This window comes from Peromyscus californicus, unplaced genomic scaffold (assembly GCF_007827085.1).
Source record: "Peromyscus californicus insignis strain IS unplaced genomic scaffold, ASM782708v3 Scaffold_16__1_contigs__length_79575227, whole genome shotgun sequence".
NCBI classification, from domain to species: domain Eukaryota; kingdom Metazoa; phylum Chordata; class Mammalia; order Rodentia; family Cricetidae; genus Peromyscus; species Peromyscus californicus.
Window position 1 is genome coordinate 2,353,186 of NW_026294458.1, and position 21,206 is coordinate 2,374,391.

Sequence of the window (21,206 nt, forward strand, 5' to 3'; positions counted from 1 at the left end):
CTCATCTGATTTGCTCTCTCTGTCCAGCTACATCACTTCCTCTTCCTTCCCAGCTCTGTCACTTCCTGTCTGTCTGCACAGACCCCCAGACCTCCAGTGTGGCCTTAAACTCAGAGAGATCCAGACAGATCCCTGTCTGCCAAGTGATAGGATTAAAGGCATGTGCTACTGTTGCCTGACTTCTTTGTTTACTTATAAATGGCTGGTTTTGTTCCCCTCTGATCTCTAGGCAAGCTTTATTTATTTATTTATTTATTTATTTATTATTTTTATTTTGCAATACAATTCAGTTCTACATATCAGTCACGGATTCCCTTGTTCTCCCCCCTCCAGTCCCCCTCATCTTCCCCATAGGCCACCCCCCCTTCCCACCTCTTCCAGGGCAAAGCCTCCCCCGCGGACTGAGATCAACTTGGTAGACTCAGTCCAGGTAGGTCCAGTCCCCTCCTCCCAGGCCGAGCCAAGCGATCCTGCATAGGCCCCAGGTTTCAAACAGCCAACTCATGCAATGAGCACAGGATCCGGTCCCACTGCCTGGATGCCTCCCAAACAGATCAAGCCAATCAACTGTCTCACCCATTCAGAGGGCCTGATCCAGTTGGGGACCCCTCAGCCATTGGTTCATAGTTCATGTGTTTCCATTTGTTTGGCTATTTGTCCCTGTGCTTTATCCAACCTTGGTCTCAACAATTCTCGCTCATATAAACCCTCCTCATTCTCGCTAATTGGACTCCCAGAGATCCACCCAGGGCCTAGCCATGGATCTCTGCATCCAGATCCCTCAGTAGTTGGATGGGGTTTCTAGCATGATAATTAGGGTGTTTGGCCATCCCATCACTAGAGTAGGTCAGTTCAGGCTGTATCTTGAAAATTGCCAGCAGTCTGTTGTGGGGGTATCTTTGTGGATTTCTGTGGGATCTCTAGCACTTTGCTTCTTCCTATTCTCATGTGGTCTTCATTTACCATGGTCTCCTATTCCTTGTTCTCCCTCTCTGTTGTTGATCCAGCTGGGATCTCCCGCTCCCCCAAGCTCTCTTTCCCTCGACCCTCGCCCTTCATTACCCCCACTCATGTCCAGGCTGTTCATGTAGATCTCTTCCATTTCTCTGTCATTGGGCAATCCCTGTGTCTTTCTTAGAAAATTGGGAATCCATCTCCCCCAAGATCCAGCTATACCACTCTTGGGCATATACCCAAGGAATGCTCAATCACACCACAAGAGCACCTGTTCAGCTATGTTCATATCAGCATTGTTTGTAATAGCCAGAACATGGAAACAACCTAGATGCCCTTCAACTGAAGAATGGATAAACAAAATGTGGTACATATACACAATGGAATACTACTCAGCAGAGAAAAACAATGACATCATGAGGTTTGCAGACAAATGGATGGATCTAGAAAAAATCATCCTGAGTGAGGTAACCCAGACTCAGAAAGACAAACATGGTATGTACTCACTCATAGGAGGATACTAGATGTGGAACAAGGATGACTGGACTGCTACTCACATCACCAGGGAGGCTACCTGGAAAACAGGACATCAAGAAAGACACGGGCAAGCTTTATTTATTAAAGCACAAATAAAATATCACCACATTTCAGCACAAATAAAAATATCACCACACTTCCCCAGAGCCTCAGGGCCTGAGTAGAGCTCACTCCCAGGTACAAGTCCCATCTCTAGTCCTATATTATCCTACCATCAAATGCCCTTGACCTATATGGCACCCCCTTCCCAAATGAGAGACCACACACTCACCCCAATTTGGCACCTCAGTTCTCAGTATCTCAGAACTCCTGTGAGGTCATCACAAAATGTCTCAGAACCCCAGTGGAGCTTGTTCCCTGATTAGAGGCCACATCTCCCGTCCTCTGGCCCTAAGACCCCAGCATCTCTGGACCCATGTGGTACTCAATCTCCATATCAAAGACTACACCTATACCTCCCTTTGGCACTCTAACCTTCATGTTATATGACCCATACAGAACACCCTCTCACTCCCAAGTGCTGTGGGATGCTCTGTATGTCAAGTGTGTTGCTGATTGGTCAATAAATAAATCACTGATTGGTCAGTGGCCAGGCAGGAAGTATAGGCGGGACAAGGAGGAGAAAAAACTGGGAAGTGGAAGGCTGAGTCAGACACTGCCAGCTGCCATGATGAGAAACAGCATGTAAAGATGCCGGTAAGCCACGAGCCATGTGGCAAGGTATAGATTAATAGAAATGGATTAATTTAAGCTGTAAGAACAGTTAGCAAGAAGCCTGCCACGCCCATACAGTTTGTAACCAATATAAGTCTCTGTGTTTACTTGGTCGGGTCTGAGAGGCTGTGGGACTGGCGGGTGACAGAGATTTGTCCTGACTGTGGGCCAGGCAGGAAAACTCAAGCAACACCCAAGGTCAGAGATAATATTATAGCATGTCATTTTATTGCTCTATCTTGACCCTCCTAAGAAAGTACGGAATGTCATGTCTGTTTCCTCCTCAAGTCAAAGGCCACCATAACCCTGTGTTAATTAAAATCAACCTTGGGTCAGGAGGTGGAACAAGCAACTAGTTGACAGAAAGTAATAATCATAGAGAGTCAGAGGGAGTCCAGAGATGAACTGAAAGATTCATATGAAGTAACAGGGAGGGACTTTGAGTGTGGCCATCATTTTTGGTTTGGGGCTACAGAAGGACACTCTCTTACTGTTGCACTCAAAGTCCAATGTCCCCAAAGACCACCAAAAGACTGATCCAAATGCAAAAGCAAAGAGTCTTTAATTCAGAAGTTTAAACCCGGGCCCCTCATCCACCCATCTCAGTGGTGGAGTGAGAGGGATCCCAAGCAGGAACAGGACAGGATTTTTATAGTGGTTAGGGTCAGGGGTCTAGGGGAATTCCAACTCTATATGGTTATAAGCTCAGGATTGGTGCTTACTTCAGGTTGGAGATACTTGGTTTGAACTGATTGGAGAGTTGCAGCTGCAAGGAAATTGCCATATCCTCTAGCAGTTTATGTCACAGCATCTATGTCACCGGCAGACACATTTTCTCTGATAATTAGCTATCCCATTTCTTAGCTGCAGGAAACTTGTTCCCTCTGATAGCTATGGTATACAATCTATAATAGCAGAAAACATCCCACAGGACATATCTGGTGCTTTATTTATCATGCCAGTTATGTTATATCATATTCTTTAGGTTATGGCAGGAAATGTCTGGAACGTGTTTATGTGCAGTTCCTAATTGTCTGGGTCGAGGGGCAGAGGGGCAGCACATCCTCTGGTAAGGTTTTTTGGAAAATTTTATCCAAGGGCCTTCAGCACCCTTCTCTAAGATGCCTGCAACCCTAGTATCCTCTCACTTGCTAGGTCACCCGCTAAGGAGGAAGGTCAGCTGGTTGCTTCTCAGCCTCTCTGAGCTAGGCAGGTTTTCACCCCAGCAGCTGACTCCCAAGTCTTTATCAGTAAATTGTGGGGCGTTTACCCAACCACCCCCACAGTTCCCCAGAGTTTTCTTGAGTGCGAGCAGCAGGAAATATTAGATAGAAGGATTTATTGCGGAGAATCTTGCAGAGATAAACAGATAGAAAATAAAGGATAGCCTCGAGAGGGCCTGGAACCTATTCCAACAGGCCCTGACTGTCTCTGCCCCAGGGTTTTTATAGAGACGCCAAGGGGTGGAGCAAAAGACCTCCTCCCCCAGCACAGCCAAGTGCAGACCATCTCAGACACCTGCACTCTGGCCCATGGTCCTAATCATCCTCTATGGGGACCTGCTGGGTAAAGCCACTAGGAACCCGAGAATGGGCTCCCACAGTAAATGGAATGATAGAGATTTAGTTAAAACCTACGTTTGGTGGCAGCAGCAAGAGGTGGTTCCTGCAGGACATAAAAATCCCACCAGGCCTCTATCTGAGCAGTGGGGCCTTCAGGACATAAAAGTCCCACCAAGCCTCTGCCTGAGCAGTGGGGCCGTGATTTCAGAGCCACAGTTGGTAGCTGAAACAACAGTAGATTCAGGTGCAATCACAGTGCCGGTGATAAAACACCATTCAGTCAAAAACTAAAATGAAAAATGTAAAGCTCCATAGCAGAGGGTCTATTTATCAGCTGATGGTTGCTGAATCAGAGAAAGACAATCTCCTCTGGAAACTTGGTGACTGGTAGTTTGACGATGCCCAGGTAGATGGCCTCACACCCTTGTACATACAGGCAGCACTAGTTGGATTCAGAAGATTATTCAAGCAAAAAAAGGACATAAAGTTGGGAGGGAAATAGGGTTGGAGGCACTAGGAGAGTTGGAGGGAGATATAGATGGACATGATCAAATTACATTACATAATTGTATGCAATGTTCAAAAAAGTGAAAATATTACTTAAAACAACAGTGAATTCAAACTTCAATGAAAAAGGAAAACACATGAGAATAATAGCTGGCTTTTCCATAGAAACATTATTAGTCATATAGTTCAAGTTCTGAAAGATCACAGATGACAACCCAGGCTCCATACACTGCAAAATTATCAATGACAACCAAAGGAGAAAGAAAACCTTCCCATGATTAAAAAAAAAAAGTCTACAAGAATTTATTGCTACCAAGGCTGCCCTACAGAGTATTCTGGAAGGAAGACTTCAGATTGAGGCTAAAAATGAACATATCCAAGAGGCTACAGGTAGAAAAAATCATGCTAGGAGAGTTGTTCACCAGAAAGGGACAAACAAGGTGCACAGCATTGTAATCAACAAGGTTATGAAATTATTGCGCAGATTTCAACAATAGCTCCCAGGAACAGGACTCTGGATTCACAAATTAAAAGACACAGACTTGCAGATTAGATTAGAAAAGAGGATTTATCCTCTTGCTATCGACAAAAAGCTTTTTATCATCAAAAATAGATACTACCCAGAGTGGAAGGATGGGGAAAAGTAATTTAAGCAGATAGAACCATGAAATAAATAGGTGTTGCCATTTTAATGTCTGTGAAGTATGCTTCAAACCAAAAGTAATAAAAAGATTTTTTTAAAGGTCACTTCATATTGCTCTTCTAGAAGACCAGGGTTCAGTTCACAGTACCCACAACTGACTCACAACTGTGTGTAGTTCTAGTTTCAGAGGATCCAATGTACTTTTCTAGCCTCTGCTGGCACTAGGCACACTCATTATGCAGAGACATACATGCAGACAAAACACACACATACATATAAAATTGTGGCTGCATTCCTGCTGAGTTACTCCTGGCCTGGCTCCAGAGAGTAGCACCTAGCCCTAATCCATCCTTTGTTTAACCAATACCTTTTGTTTCTCTTATCAACCTATGGGAATCTTGTCTGAGAGACTCCCAAGGAACAAGGGCTTTGCAAAACTTGGTTCAGGAAACCTGGAAAAACCATCATACTTGAGAAATTGAGGAATTTGCACTTGGCATTGTACCTTTGGGAGCTCCTTTCAGGTTGTTTTGAGCATATGGAAAACAACTGGCTAAAGTGTAAATATTGGGAAAAATAAAAATGCCCTGGTGCTGTGGAATGTCATTCTGTATGCTATGAATATGTGTTGCTCTGATTGGTTGATAAATCAAACACTGATTGGCCAGTAGCCTGGCAGGAAGTATAGGTGGGGCCAGCAGATGAGGAGAATGCTGGGAAGAGGAAGGGCTGAGTAAGGAGTCACCAGCCAGACACAGAGGAAGCAAGATGACAAGGCAGAAATGATAGAAGGTACCAAGCCATGTGGCTAAACATATATAAGAATTATGGGTTAATTTAAGTGTAAAAGCTAGTCAGTAATAATCCTAAGCTAATGGCCAAGCAGTTATAATTAATATAAGTTTCTGAGTGATTATTTTATAAGTGGGCCACAGGACTGTGGGGGCCTGACAGGACTGGAGAAACCTTCTAACTACACCCTGGGTGAAGGGAAAGTGCTTCAGTCCTTAGAGGCTGGAGCCCCCTGCAAGAAAGGCTAGAGTCATTCTTAAGGTGCCTCTGAGTCTTTGTTCCATGGATCCTGCGTGAACCCACACACCTGTACTACAGCACTCTGAAACATAAAATAAATCTTATAAAGAAGGCTTTATAATTATAAATGTGTGCATCAAATAAAGCCATACACATACACCAAAATATATTGATTTTCAAGACAGGGTTTCCTTGTGTAGCCCTGGCTGTCCTAGAACTCACTCTGTAGACCAGGCTGGTCTCAAACTCAAAAATCTGCTTGCCTCCGCCTCCTGAGTGCTGGGATTAAAGGTCTGTGCACCACTGCCCCAATAAAGCCCTATATTAATCCCAGCACAGTAATAGTAGGTGACTTCAATACTCTCTCACCAATAGAGAGATCATGCAGACAAAAAAAAAATCAGAAAAATTTGAGTTAAATGACATCATAGTTAAAAAGAACCTTATAGACATCTACAAAATATGCTATCCATACACTGCAAAACATATATTCTTCTCAGCAGCCCATAGAGCATTATCTAAAATAGACCACATCTGGGAACAACACCAAGTCTCAACAAATACTCTTTTTATATACTGTATGATCATGGTGAAATAAAGCTAGAAATCAATAAAAAGAAAAACTACAGAAACACAAATGTATGGAGATGAAATGGCAATGAATGATGAAAAATTTTAAAGGAAATTCTAGAAAAGAATAAAAATAAAAGTATAATATACCAAAATAGTTGGGATACAATGAAGGGAACCCTAAGAGGAAAGTTCATGGTTCTAAGTGCCTACAGTAAAGGGTCAGATAGATAACACCACAAATAATCTTATGACACACCTTGAAGGCTTTGGAAAAACAAAAACAAACCAAGCCAATAAATACAAAGAATCAAAATTCTTTAAAAAGTTAAGCAAGATTGACAACCCCTTAATCAGTTTCACAAAAAAAGAGATAAAAATTTCTTACAGAATATTATTTTAATGTGTATTACTTTTATGTTGCATTTGTTTAATTCTGTGAAGCTGTGTTACTTTGCCTGTCTAAAATACCTGATAGTCTAATAAAGAGCTAAATGACCAATAGTGAGGCAGGAAAAAGGATAGGTGGGGCTAGCAGGCATAAAGAATAAATAGAAGGAGAAATTTGGGAGAAAAAAGAAGTAGCCAGAGAAGGGGGAGAACATCAGGGGCCAGCCACTCAGTTACATAGTCAGCCATGAGTAAACGTAAAAGTAAGATTACGGAAGAAAAGGGAAAAGTCCAGAAACAAAAGGTTGACAGGATAATTTAAGTTAAGAAAAGCTGGCAAGAAACAAGCCAAGCTGAGGCTGGGCATTTACAATTAAAAATAAGGCTCTGTGTGTAATTTATTTGGGAGCTGGGTGGCAGGCCCCTCCAAGAGGGCAAAAGAGAAAAAACAACCAACAACATTTTGACACCCAATGTGGGGCCATAGAAAGCTGAAAAACAACAAAAATTTAAAAAATTAGAGATGAAAACAGACAATACAACAGACACCAATAAAATTTAGAAGAAAATAAGGGAATACTTTTAAAACATATACTATTTTGTTCCATTGATCTACATGTTTGTTTTGTGCCAATACAATGCCTATTTTATTACTATAGCCCTTGAAATTCTATATAGTAATCTTTCCAGCATTGTCTGTTTTTTTCAGGATTGCTTGGGCTAGTTTTTGTTTGTTTGTTTGTTTGTTGTTGTTGTTGGTTTTGGCTCAAAATGAAACTTAGAATTTTTTTCTATTTCTTTGAAGACTGTTGTAGGGATGTTTTTAGGATTACATTGAATATATAAATTGCCTTTGGTAGGATGTTCATTTTCACAATATTAACTCTACCAATCTACAAGCATGGGAGGTTTTTCCATTTTCTAGTCTTTCCGTCTTTTAATGTCTTCCTAATCTTTCTCTTCAGGGATGTAAAGTTTTCATTAGAGAGGTCTTTCACTCCCCTGTAGGGACAAAATAGAAGCCCTCAGCACAAGTGCTTGCAGCTACAGCTGACATTAGACAAAATACCAAAAGTTTACTGGAAAAAAGAGAGCATCTTTAACAAATGGTGCTCAGAAAACTGAATGCCCATATGCAGAAGAATGAAATTAGACCTATATCTATCACTATATTCAAAAATCAACTCCAAATTTATCAAAGATCTAAATGTGAAACCTGAAATACTGACACTGTTAGAAGGAAACATGTACCCTAAAAGATAAAAGTTTATGGAGGAATTTTTCTGAATAGGACTCCATTTACTGCTGTTAGAAGGCTGAGGTGGAGAGACGCTGTGAGCCACCGCCATGACAAACAGATATTAAGATACTGTCAAGCCACAAGCCACGTGGCAACTTATAGATTAGTAGAAGTGGGTTAATTTAAGATATAAGAACAGTTAACAAGAAGCCTATCATGGTCATATAGTTTGTAAGCAATATAAGTCTCTGTGTGTTTACTTGGTTGGTTCTGAGTGGCTGTGGGAATGGCGGGTGAGAGAGATTTGTACTGACTGTGGGCCAGGCAGGAAAACTCTAGCTACAATTTATCCAGGAAACAAGGTCATCAGTTGAGAATGAACTGGCACCTCATATAAATAAAAAGCAAAAGAAACAGTCAAGTGAGAGGAAGTAAACAGAATCTTTGTCACCTATACATCTGATACAGGAGGTTATTCCAATTTTTTTGTGTCTGTTGAGATTTGTTTTGTGATCAAGCATGTGGTCGATTTTGGAGAAGGTTCCATGGGGTGCTGAGAAGAAGGTGTATTCTTTTGTGTTAGGATGGAATGTTCTGTAGATATCTATTAAGTCCATTTGAGTTATAACATCTGTTAGGTCCTTTATTTCTTCGTTAAGTTTCAGTCTTTTGGTAGATCTGAGAGTGGTGTGTTGAAATCTCCCACTACTAATGTGTGGGGTTTGATGTGCGATTTAAGTTTTAGTAATGTTTCTTTTATGAATGTGGGTGCCTTTGTATTTGGGGCATAAATGTTCACAATCGAGACTTCATCTTGGTGGATTTTTCCTGTGATAAATATGAAATGTCCACCCTGATCTCTTTAGATTGATTTTAGTTTGAAGTCTATTTTATTAGATATTAGGATAGCTATACCAGTTTGTTTCTTAGGTCCATTTGTTTGGAAAGCCTTTTCCCAGCCCTTTACTCTGAGGTAGTGTCTGTCTTTGAAGTTAAGGTGTGTTTCTTGTATGCAGCAGATGGATGGATCCTGTTTTCTTATCCATTCTGTTAGTCTGTGTCTTTTTATAGGTGAGTTGAGACCATTGATATTGATGGATATTAATGACCAGTGATTGTTAATTCCTGTCATTTTTTTTGTGGTCGTGTTGTGTTGTCCTTCTTTGGTGTTTGTTGGTGTGGGATTATCTATTGCCTGAATTTTCATGGGTGTGTTTAGTTTCTTTGGGTTGGATTTTTCCTTCTAGTGCTTTCTGTAGGGCTAGGTTTGTGGATAGGTATTGATTAAATCTAGTTTTATCATGGAATATTTTGTTTACTCCGCCTATGGTGATTGAGAGTTTTGCTGGATATAATAGTCTGGGTTGGCATCCGTGGTCTCTTAGTGTCTGCATAACATCTGTCCAAGACCTTCTAGCTTTCATAGTCTCCATTGAGAAGTCTGGTGTTATTCTGATGGGTTTGCCTTCATATGTTACTTGGTCTTTTTCCTTTGCAGCTCTTAATATTTTTTCTTTGTTCTGTGTGTTTAGTGTTTTGATTATTATGTGGCGAGGGGACTTTTTTTTTGGATCCAGCCTATTTGGTGTTCTGTAAGCTTCTTGTATCTTCATAGGTATTTCTTTCTTTAGGTTAGGAAAGTTTTCTTCTCTGATTTTGTTAAATATATTTTCTGTGCCTTTGAGTTGGTATTCTTCTCCTTTTTTTTTAGATTTATTTATTTATTATGTACACAGAAGAGGGCGCCAGATCTCATTACAGATGGTTGTGAGCCACCATGTGGGTGCTGGGAATTGAACTCAGGACCTCTGGAAGAGCAGTCAGTGCTCTTAACCTCTGAGCCATCTCTCCAGCCCTCTTCTCCTTTTTCTATCCCTATTATTCCTAGGTTTGGTCTTTTCATGGTGTCCCAAATTTCTTGGATGTTTTGTGTTACAACTTTTTCGTCTTTAGTGTTTTCTTTGACTGACGAATCTATTTTCTCTATTGTGTCTTCAGTGTCAAAGATTCTCTGTTCCATCTCTTGTATTCGGTTGGTTATGCTTGTTTCTGTAGTTCCTGTTCGTTTAGTTAGGTTTTCTATTTCCAGCATTCCCTCAGCTTGTGTTTTCTTTATTGTCTCAATTTCACTTTTCAGATCTTGGAATGTTTCTTTCATCTGTTTAATTACTTTTTCTTGGCTTTCTTTGATTTCTTCCAATTTTTTGTTTGTTTTTTCTTCCATTTCTTTAAGGGAATTTTTTATTTCCTCTTTAAGGGAGTTTTTCATTTCCTCTTTAAGGGAATTTTTTATTTCCTCTTTAATGGAGATTTTCATTTCCTCTTTAAGAGAATTTTTTTATTTCTTCTTTAAGGGCCTCTATCATCTTCTTAAAGTCATTTTTAGGATTGGTTTCTTCTGTTTCTTCTGCCTTGGTATGTTCAGGTCTTGCAGGTGTAGAATCACTAGGTCCTGATGTTGTCATATAGGTCTTTATGTTGTTGCCTGTATTTTGCACTGGCATCTACTCATCTCTTCCTCTGCTCGGTGCAGGCAGTGTCTTTGTCTGAAGGTGCCTCTCTTGTTCTAATTTTTAGTATTGGTTCACTAGGAGTTCTTGGTTAAATTGTTGCTGTTGGGCTCTGTTTCTTCGGGAGCAGCGTAGTCAAATCAGTGTTAGTGGGTTCTGTCTCTGGGAGCAGTTGTTCCCAGTTGGTGTAGGGTGAGCTTATGGTTTCAGTGGTTGTTAGGTTCATAGGGGTTAGTTTTTTTGTTTGTTTTTTGTTTTTTTTGGGGGGGGGTTTGGTGGGGGAGCAGGGAAAGGTAGCTGTCTGGTCGCTGGGACTCCGATGGATGGGTAGGGCCTAGGGGTTAGAGACCTGATCTGTTGGTCTGGGGATGGGAGCTTACCTGTTCTCAGTCGGTGAAGTGTATACTTACGATTCTGGTGATCTGGTTCGGTGGCTGAGCGGTGCCTATAATGTGCCAGTCCCAGGTATTCCTTGGAACCTGCATCCCAGCAGGTTCCAAAGCAGCCTGCAGTTCCCTAGCCCCAGATAGTTCGGCAGAACCCAAACAGCTGGTGAAACAGATGTCTCCCAGTCTGCACCCCTCTCTTCCTTCCCCTTCTTCGACCATCATTCTAGTGTTCTTGGCCCCTCTCCCCAGACAACATCCCAATTTCAATAGGAAATAATTACGGAAGAGATTATGCCGTCCTTTATTATCAACAAAAGGCTAGAATGTTAGCTCTCTGGTCCTTGGCTCCTTTTTTCCCAACCTCTTCTCTTTCACTCTTCCCCTTCGTAGCCTGGTTCAGTCTGGATCCTTCCAGATGCCTCTGGATGTTTTCTCCCTCATATCTACAATTAACTTTCTCCTCAACCATACCGAGGAGCCATCATGTCTTTATTTTTCCATTCACTACCTCTGGTAGTTTGAATGTAATTGATCCCCATAGGCCCATACATAGGGAGTGGCACTATTAGAAGGCATGCCCTTGTTGGAGGAAGTGAAGGTGGGTTTTGAGGTTTCAGATACTCAAGCCAGGCCCAGTGTCACTGTCACTTCCTGCTGTGTGAAGATCCTGATGTAGAACTCTTGGCTCCTTCTCCAGCACCATGTCTGTCCGAATGCCACCATGCCACCCACCATGACAATAATGGACCAGACCTCTGAAACTATATGCCAGCCCAATTAAATGTTTTTTTGTTTTTTTAAATTAAGAGTTGCCATGATCATGATGTCCTTTCACAGCAATGGAAACTCTAATAAGACTCTACCCATGACAAGAGGATAGTTAACAGATTTCTAAAAGTGACTGTGTACAATTCTGCATTAGTTTTCAGAGGCACTTAAAGAAGTGCTCTGCCTTTTAAGCTGCTTACTAAAATTTTTATTACACTCACTATTTGCATTGTGTGTGCCTGTGTGTGGGTGGTTGCACGCATGTCACAGAAAGCTTGTGGAATTCAGAAGACAACTTGCATAAGTTGGTTCTCCTCCCTGTAGGTCTCAGGAAAGTGAATTAAGGTCATTGGGCTCGTGGCAAGAGCCTTTCCCTACTAAACATCTCACTGACCATGATGCTTCTTTTTCATTTATTTGAGGTTTCTTTTTCTTTTTTTGGTGTTTTGAGACAGGATCTCTTCCTCTACAATCAGGCTTGCCTGGAACTATGTACTGTAGGCTGGCTTTAAACTTCCTGTTCTGGTTAGTTATTTTAACTTGACACAAGCTAGAGTTATCTGGAGGCAAATAAATCTGTAGACTGGTTTTTTGTTTGTTTTGATTTATGATTGGGAGCAGTACAACCTTAGGCAAGTAGTTCCAAGTTGAAAGAGTGCTGAGTAAGCTATGGAGAGTAAGCCAGTCAGCAGCACTCCTTTATGGCCTCTGCTTTAGTTCCTGCCTCGGAGTTCCTGCTCTGACTTCACTCAGTGATGAACTGTGATTGGTATGTATATGTTTCTCTGAGTTGCTTTTGGCCATGATGTTTGTTGTGTGACAAAACGTTTCCCAGGGAGATGCAGCACACATGTTTGCTCACACGAATAAGGAGCCCACAACAGACCAAAGTACTGATACCATCAAAGTCCAACTGGTGAACCAGTGAGTTTTATTGTGGAGTGTGGATGAAGGACTACTTACAGGAGAAGAAATGACTCAAAGACAGCTGCATTACCAAGGCCCACCTCAGCATGGGTGACAGCTCACAAAAGCTGGGAAGCCTGGAGGGCACTACACAGCCTGCAGGCAGCTTGACAGGTGGGAGAGTGTCCTTTCCAAATGATGCTGGTCCAAACTAGGCAGGCAGTTCAGCTTCTCATTGTCTTCTTTGCAGCTTGGCTAGTCTGAGAGTCTTCTTTGAAGTTTGGCTTTTTTGAGTCTGAGAGGGACTCTCAGCTTTTATTGTTTATTCTGGCAGGGAGAGGGAGATGGCCCATAGCATTTGGTCAGGTTCAGGGACTTCCCAGCAAGATGGAGTGTTTCAGTTTCTGAGGAAAATGTTAAACGACAGTGTTACATCACAGAATAGAAAACAAAGTAAGACATTGTCTCAACACTGGCATGTAAGGTATTTCAAACTATTATGTGTTTGTAGGCAGTGGAATAAATAACATAGAGGCCTTACCTATTGTTATTTACTGGGTGTGAGAATGGACCAGGAGATAACAACAAAACCCACTTTAAGAGCTTTATTAAGGGGATAGGAAAGGGGCTAGTGCTGCAGGGCTGTCAGAGAGAAGTATACGGAAGGCGGAGGGAATGGGTGGAATCTGCTTTTAAGGATGACCTCGTGTATGCATATAGGGGTTTACAGTAGCCATGATGTGTGCAGATTACATAGGACATAAAGCCCTGGAGTGACAAAGCATTTTGCCTGAATGCTGAAGCAGTATGTGCAGTCATGGGACTCTGGAAGTGGATAGGAGGGTGTCAGGAATGATAACACTTACATATATCTTTTTATTGGTTTTATATTTATAGTTGTTTACAGTTGGAAAACCAAGTCACATACAGTAGGGATCCTTTAACACAGAATATTTATATGATAACTTGTTTTAGAAAAGAGTAATAGTGTAAGGTCCTTAGATGGCTCCACATGACCAGAAGACACTGGACATGCAATTGCAGAAAGCAGCTTTATTCCTAAGACAGAAAAACCAGCATGCCGGGGCCCCCCCAAAAACGGCGTTGACCTCTGGGGAGGGTAAGGCAGTCCCTTTTAAGTCTACTTAGAGGAATTCCAGTTGTGGTTAAGTGTACTTTGAAGTGATTGGGTATAGACCCTTACTGGTACAGTAATCATTTTTTGATTGGTTTATGACATCTGGTCAGCAACTGTGGTTGTGGTATCAGCGGTCTGTTTGACTGAAAATAGCAAGAACAGTTCCTGCTTGTGGCCAGGTAGGACCTGGCTTCTAGACTGGACATGCTTTCTGAGGGTCTGGTTGAAGCCAGACATGAGTAAATGGGTAATATGGGGCAGATATCTTAGCAAACTGGTCCTGGTCCCTTCAATAGCAGAGTAGATGTGCCCTATAACTCAAGTTTAAGTCACTGTATTGAGGTAAACTATGTATGTGCTTGCTTGTTTTGCAGGCACAAGGAACTGAGTTTGATCCCCAAAGTCCATATAAAAATTTCAGGTGTTAGCTGGGCGGTGGTGGCGCACGCCTTTAATCCCAGCACTCGGGAGACAGAGCCAGGCGGATCTCTGTGAGTTCGAGGCCAGCCTGGGCTACCAAGTGAGTTCCAGGAGAGGCACCAAAACTACACAGAGAAACCCTGTCTCGAAAAACCAAAAAAAAAAAAAAAAAAAAAAAAAAAAAAATTTCAGGTGTAGTAGAAGACACTTGTAGACTCACCTAGGGAGTCAGAGAATGGCAGAAATATGGGGTTCACTGGTCCCTTCTAATCAGAGACCCTGTCTCAAAAGTCAAAATAGAGAACTCCTGAGGAATGATACCTGAGGTTGACCTCTGGCCTACACACACCTGCTCATACACATGTATACATACACACATACATGTAAACAGACAGACAGACAGATGCATGCACACACACACAAATTTTAAAGTAAGTAAAAATCTCAAAAATCAACTTGGTCACCTTTTTTTCCTGCATTTATTTATTTATCGCGTGTGTGTGTGTGTGTGTGTGTGTGTGTGTGTGTGTGTGTGTGTGTTTTACAATTTATGGAGTTTATTTGACCTTTCCACCATGTGAGGTCTGGGGGTTCAGCTCAGGTCATCAGGTTTGGCAGAAACTTGTCTTTGCCTGCTGAATCATTTGTCCAGTCCAGTTCACCATTTCTTCATCTTCCTTTTTTACAATACATTTTTGAGTCTTCATTTTTTTTATTTTCAACTGACACATAGTAGTTATGCATATTTATTTGGTACCATGTGACATTTTGATAGATGTCACACAATGTATAATAACTAAATTAAGGTACTTAGCATATCTAACACTTTTCTTAGCTGGGGTCTTGATTGGTGGTTGATGTGGGAGGGACCAGCTCACTGTGGGTGGTGCCACCCTTGGGCTGGTGGTCCTCAGTGCTGTAAGAAAGCAGGCTAAGCAAGCATGTGGAGCGGCACCCCTCCATGACTTCTGCTGGGGTTTCCTTCCACAGTCATCTGAATTGAAGCAGGAATGTAACCCCAGAGTTTGAAAGCTCAACCCTTGACTGCTCTCGACCGTGTTTGGACAAAGCTTCAGCACCCAGGCTATAAAAGGAAGACAGGTATGTGGATGCACTTGCCAAGATTGGTGTTGTCGCTGCCAAGCCTCATGGAGCGCCTGCTTTGTTGTCTCTTTATGAAATACAATGTGTAAGAGACAAAATGGCGGGGTGGGGACGATTTGCTACATAGGCAGTCTGGCTTCAAATTTATATCAATCCTGCCTCAGCCTCCCAAATGCTAGCATTACAGGTATAAATCATCATGATCAGAGTCAAATCTATTCTTAAAATATTTAAAAATAAACTTTAATACTAAAAAATAGTTTTTAATTCCTCATTGTGTGAAAATTTCTCCACTAAGTTTGTGGTCATCATGTCATGCTGACATGAGTGCGTATACTTATAAAGAGGAGCAGTACTGCAGTGAGAAAGATTTTTTCCCAGACTGGGTACAGCATCTGCTGGGTGCTGAGACTGCCCCACTATGCATCTTTTTTTAAAATTTTTTTTCTTTTTTAATCTTTTTATTTCAAAAGAAAAGGTCTTTTTCATTTTACTTACCAACCTTAGTTCCCCCTCCCTCCCCTTCCCCCATTCCAACCCCCATCCATTCCTCAGAGGGGGTAAGGCCTCCCTTGGGTAGTCAACAAAGTCCGGCACACCAAGTTGAGGCAGGGCCGAGCCCCTCCCCACTGCATCAGGACTGAGCAAGGTATTCCTCCATAGGGAATGGGCTCCAAAAAGCCAGTTCATGCACCCAAGCAAAGTCCTGGCCCCACTGCCAGGGCCCCACACAGAGAACAAGCCACATATCTGTTACCCACATCCAGAGGGCCTAGTGCGGTCCCACACAGTTCCCCAGCTGTCAGTCCAGAGTCTGTGAGCTCCCACTAGCTGGGGTCAGCTGTCTCTGTGGTCCTGCGCCCCCCAACCATTATCTTGATCCCTCCTCCCTCTCTTCAACTGATCTCCAGGAGTCCAGCCCAGTGTTTGGCTGTGGATCTCTGTATCTTCTTCCATCAGTTACTGGTTATAGGCTCTGTGATGACAATTAGGGTAGTCACTAATCTGATTACAGGGGAAGGCCAGTTCAGGCACCCTCTCCACTGTTGCTAGGAGTCTTAGCTGGGGTCATCTTTGTGGGTTCCTGGGAATTTCCCTAGTACCAGGTTTCTCCCTTACCCATAATGGCTCCTTCTATTAAGCCACAATGCATCTTATAGTCTGCTCTCGATCAAAGTGTAGACCAATGGACTCTGATTAGAATTTTTAGGACATTTTGAGTAACAACATGAAAGAACACTCCTGATATTTTCTCCAGTATTAGAGATTCCTATTATTGACAATGAGAAATTAAACTCATTGATAATTAGACAAGCAAATAAATTGATTAATCAAAATAATTAATAAATCACTAATTAAAGTAAATAATGTCTTCTTTAAATAAGTTACTGTTAGGAAATGGAATGATCCTGCTTCAGGACCATGGTACTCAGTCCGTAAACTACTAGGAGTGTTGTCTGCCTTCTGCATATGGCTGTCAGCCAAAAGACTTGCCCAAAGCTTGGATCCCTCTCCAAGAGCATCCCATATTTAAAGATTAGTTAATAATAAACGAAAACAGCTAATTTCCTTGCTTCAATTCAGATGACTGTGGAAGGAAACTCCAGCAGAAGTCATGGAAGGGTGCTGCTCCACATGGCTTGTTTAGCATGCTTTCTTACAGCACTGAGAACCACCAGCCCAAGGGTGGCACCACCCTCAGTGAGCTGGTCCCTTCCACATCAATCACCAATCAAGAAAATATACCATTGGCTTGCTGATAGGCCACTATGACGGAGGGCATTTTCCCTCAGCAACTCTAGCTTTGTCAAGCTCACGTAAAACTAGCCAGCACAGTTCAATTGTTCCCTCTCTCCCTTCATATCCCCACTTCTCTCACTCTATTTCAGGTGTTGTCCACAAATGGCACATCTTAATCCTCCTGCACACAAATCTCCGACTGGCAGTTCAGGAAGTCCAACACAAGGCTTGGTATTGAAAATACGGTCAAAGTCTCTTCATGCCTGAAAATGTCAGAATAAATTCATTATTTTGTACAATTCGTGTATGCTAATTAAAATGTTTAAAGAAAACAAGTCATATTTTACAATGGGACCGGTAGGCTGGCTCACCTGCTACACAGCTATCAATGAGAATTCTCATCTGGTAGGTGAGTCCTCAAAGCACCTGACATGTTAGGAATTTGAATGGTTTTAGTTAAGTAAATAAACAAACTATAGGAAGTCTTTCTTTCCTGTGTTGACTTTCTTCTCACTGTAGCTTGGAGGAGACTGCCACCTCTAGGACACACACTAAAGATTGTGTGGTGTGTGTGTGTGTGTGTGTGTGTGTGTGTGTGTGTGTGTGTGCTGAGTTTCTCATTAACTTGGGAAATTGGTACAACGAAATCTCGTCTCCACCCCACTTGGAGTTTGAACCTATTCCCAATTTCTTCCTACAGACTTGTGGGACATCACAGGCTTTTAGCATGATCATTTAAATGACAATAAACAGCTGTGAATAGGAAGTACTATCATGGCATCCACTCTGAGAAAACGGACACAGAGAACACAGGGCCCACGGATGGGATGCGTGTGGTCCACATTCCAGGACTGACCACAGCACTAAACTTACCGGGACACCCGCTCCCGCTCCGCCCGAGCATGCGCAGAGACAGTGAGGCGCTTGTAGTCGCAGGGCGGCCGAGGCCCAGCATGCCCTGCGCGTGCTGCAAGATGGCGGCGCCCGTGCTGAGACGCCTGTGCTGCAGGCCCCAGTCGGGGGTCTGGCCGCGCGGGCTGCGCGTGGTGCGCCTGGGCGCGCGGGGAATGCTGGCGGCGCCAAGGGCCCGGGGCCTGTTCAAGGAGTTCTTCCCCGAGAGCGGCACGAAGACCGAGCTCCCCGAACTCTTCGACCGCCGCAGGGCGGGCTCGTCGCCCCAGACAGTGTTCTGCGGTTTCGACCCCACGGGCGATTCGCTCCACGTGGGGCACCTGCTAACTTTGTTGGGTCTGTTCCACTTTCAGCGAGCCGGCCACAACGTGATCGCGCTCGTGGGGGGCTCCACAGCCCGCCTGGGGGACCCTAGCGGCCGGACCAAGGGGCGCGAGGCGCAGAGCGCGCAGTGCGTGCAGGCCAACGCGCGCGCCCTGCGCCTGGGGCTCGAGACCCTGGCTGCCAACCACGCGCGGCTCTTCGCGGACGGGCGGCCCTGGGGCACTTTCACCGTGCTCGACAACGCCGCCTGGTTCCAGGAGCAGCACCTGGTGGACTTCCTGGCCACAGTGGGCGGCCACTTCCGCATGGGCACGCTGCTCAGCCGGCTGAGTGTGCAGAGTCGCCTCAAGAGCCCCGAGGGCATGAGCCTGGCGGAGTTCTTCTACCAGGTGCTCCAGGCCTATGACTTCTACTACCTCTTCCAGCGCTATGGATGCCGGGTCCAGCTGGGCGGAGCAGATCAGCTGGGCAACATCATGTCTGGATACGAGTTCATCCACAAGTAAGCTTGGCTTATTAGATCCTACAGAAATCCAGGGACGGATACTGCACCTTAGTAGTCCGTTATTCGTTATGAAGATGGTAAGATATATTGCCCTTGCGAGTTAGAATGTCTGAATTATGGGCGTATTGTAGAACTGTTGGAAGCAGACCACTTAATGATTTGGATTGTGTCTGAGTCGCCCTCAGTTTCTAACTTGAGAAATCGCTTTTGTTATTTATACCTGAAAATAATTGGACTTCTGTTTAGTAGTCCAATTAATTTAGCCCTTCGCCTCCATAAAGATTTTAACAACATTTTCTTGAGGAAGATGGAGTATAGGGCTGGCTTGTGTGCTACACGACAAAATCATAAAAACAAACAATTCTTTAAAAAGCACCTCCAAAATGTATCTTCCTAGTGTCCCTTCAGCCAGTTTTGTCTTTTTTCCCGCCTGATCTTTCGAAATCACTTCCTGTTGTCTTGCTCAGAAGTATTCTCGCAATTGCAGTTCAGCATGACAAATGTAAATAAATATGAAGTGAATACTGTTATAGTTCTTAAGGACTAGTGTCCAGATTGAGAAGGTTTTTTTTTTTTTTTTTTTTTTCTTTAAACATAGTAAGTAACCAGACTCAAATCTGAATTGTGCTTGGTGGAACTAACTGTGCTTACAGAATACCATGAATGTATGTGTAGGTTGACTGGAGAAGATGTATTCGGAATCACTGTTCCTCTCATTACAAGTACAACTGGAGCAAAGTTGGGAAAGTCTGCTGGCAACGCCGTTTGGCTAAACAGAGAGAAAACATCACCATTTGAACTTTATCAGTTCTTTGTCAGACAGCAAGATGATTGTGTAGAAAGGTGAGCTTTTAATAGACACCTGAGAATAACTAATACATAGTTATGCTTCAGTTTTAGCTACTGAAGCGTTATTCTTTGTAGGTTTTTAATGTTGATTCTGAAGGTGTAAATCATTGTGTCACAGGATATTGCTGTTTAACTGTCATAATTTTATTTGTTTATTTTTAAACACTAGAGTTGAACCCAGGGCTGAATGGCTATTAGGCAGGTGTGAACTGTAGACATCCCAGGCCTGGACAAAAAAAATTTCAGATGTTGTGAGTTGGCCAGGACAGTATCTGACTTCAGTCTTCTGCCTCAGCCCGGTGGTCAGAAGCTGGGATTACAGACTGCACCAGTGTGCCTGGCATCAGTGAAGGTTTTCCCACGCCCTTCCTTGTACATGAAACTACATCTCAGTCCTAGGAACTGTTTGCTTGTTAAAATAGAAACTACAGTGACATTTAAAACCCAAATTGTTTTTGCCTATGTCTAGCAAGTACATAGGATTGTATCACTTGCATATTCTAGGTTATTCACTCCTTTTATCTTAAATTTAAACATCCTCTCCCTTTGTCTCATCTCACAGATAGGACTCTGAAGTCTCTTTCCTTTAGGTTTTTCTCAACTGGAGCCGTGGAATGTGCCTGTGATTCCACCTGGGAGTCTAAAGGTTCCAGGCTGGCTTGGGCAACATTTCAAGACCCTCCTCTCCTCACTAAATCTAAACAGTGTACCACATATAGTTTCATTTGCAAAGATATTCTTTAGAAAGCCAGCTCCTTTGTTTTTAACTTAAGTTTTGTTTAATTTTTAAACATTGTAGTAAATCACATCTTTTGAGCCATGTAACTTAGCCACAAAATCCTGTAGATAGTTGTTGTGTAGATAACTAGTCATGAATCTCAGTTGTGCACTGTACCTTAATCTTAATAAACTCACTAATTTTGTTTCACCTTGGTTGGTCTCCTTAAGTCTTCTGTGGTATAATCAAGGATCCAGCTTTACCTGAGTGCAAATGTCAAAGGGAGAGGAAAACTTAGTTGTAACTAAGCTATGATCTGACATAATCTCTACTGGGTACATGCCTAACAGAAATTCATGCATGTGTGTACCAAGAAAAATATGAAGGTATTCATGGCATGATTAGCATATTTTCAAAATTAGACACACAATGCCCACAGTAGAGTATTAATAGCTCGGAAAGCTGTGCTTGTGACATCGTAAATCTCTTGCACATGGTGGTGTGTCAAAGTAGTTAGACAGAAAAATGTATTCTGCATGATTTTATTCATAATCTTGTATTTCTTAAGAGGATGATGTCATAGGTGTTTGCTTTACAATGGTTCATTAAACTTTTTCTACATATTTTGCAAAAGTTAACATATAGAATACTATTCATGTCAAATTTTAAGTTACATGGTGCTTTTTAAGGATACACATAAAACAAATGTCAAAGTATGCTTAAGAAGGGAGCACACAAATTATCTCTTGGCATTAAAAATGGAAGGAGATGGGG

At 42.6% G+C, this 21,206-nt stretch overlaps 1 protein-coding gene and 1 long non-coding RNA gene across 4 annotated transcripts in view; one reads left to right on the forward strand and one right to left on the reverse strand.

The window, feature by feature from the left end:
• Positions 1 to 12,707: 12,707 nt before the first annotated feature.
• On the reverse strand, positions 12,708 to 18,110 carry LOC128111724 (uncharacterized). Its single transcript, XR_008218681.1, has 3 exons — positions 17,998 to 18,110; positions 17,264 to 17,387; positions 12,708 to 13,126 (listed from the first exon to the last, which is right to left on the reverse strand). It is a non-coding gene; the product is annotated as an uncharacterized LOC128111724 (long non-coding RNA).
• Yars2 (tyrosyl-tRNA synthetase 2) overlaps positions 18,002 to 21,206 on the forward strand; it is a 52,793-nt gene continuing 49,588 nt past the window's right edge. The window contains exons 1-2 of one of the 3 annotated variants that reach the window (XM_052739966.1): positions 18,002 to 18,862; positions 19,541 to 19,708. In XM_052739966.1, coding sequence (XP_052595926.1) covers positions 18,027 to 18,862; positions 19,541 to 19,708 — 1,004 coding nt within the window. In that variant the 5' untranslated portion in view covers positions 18,002 to 18,026. The remainder of the gene's footprint in view (positions 18,863 to 19,540; positions 19,709 to 21,206) is intronic. The other 2 variants (XM_052739965.1, XM_052739967.1) reach the window with 2 other exon arrangements.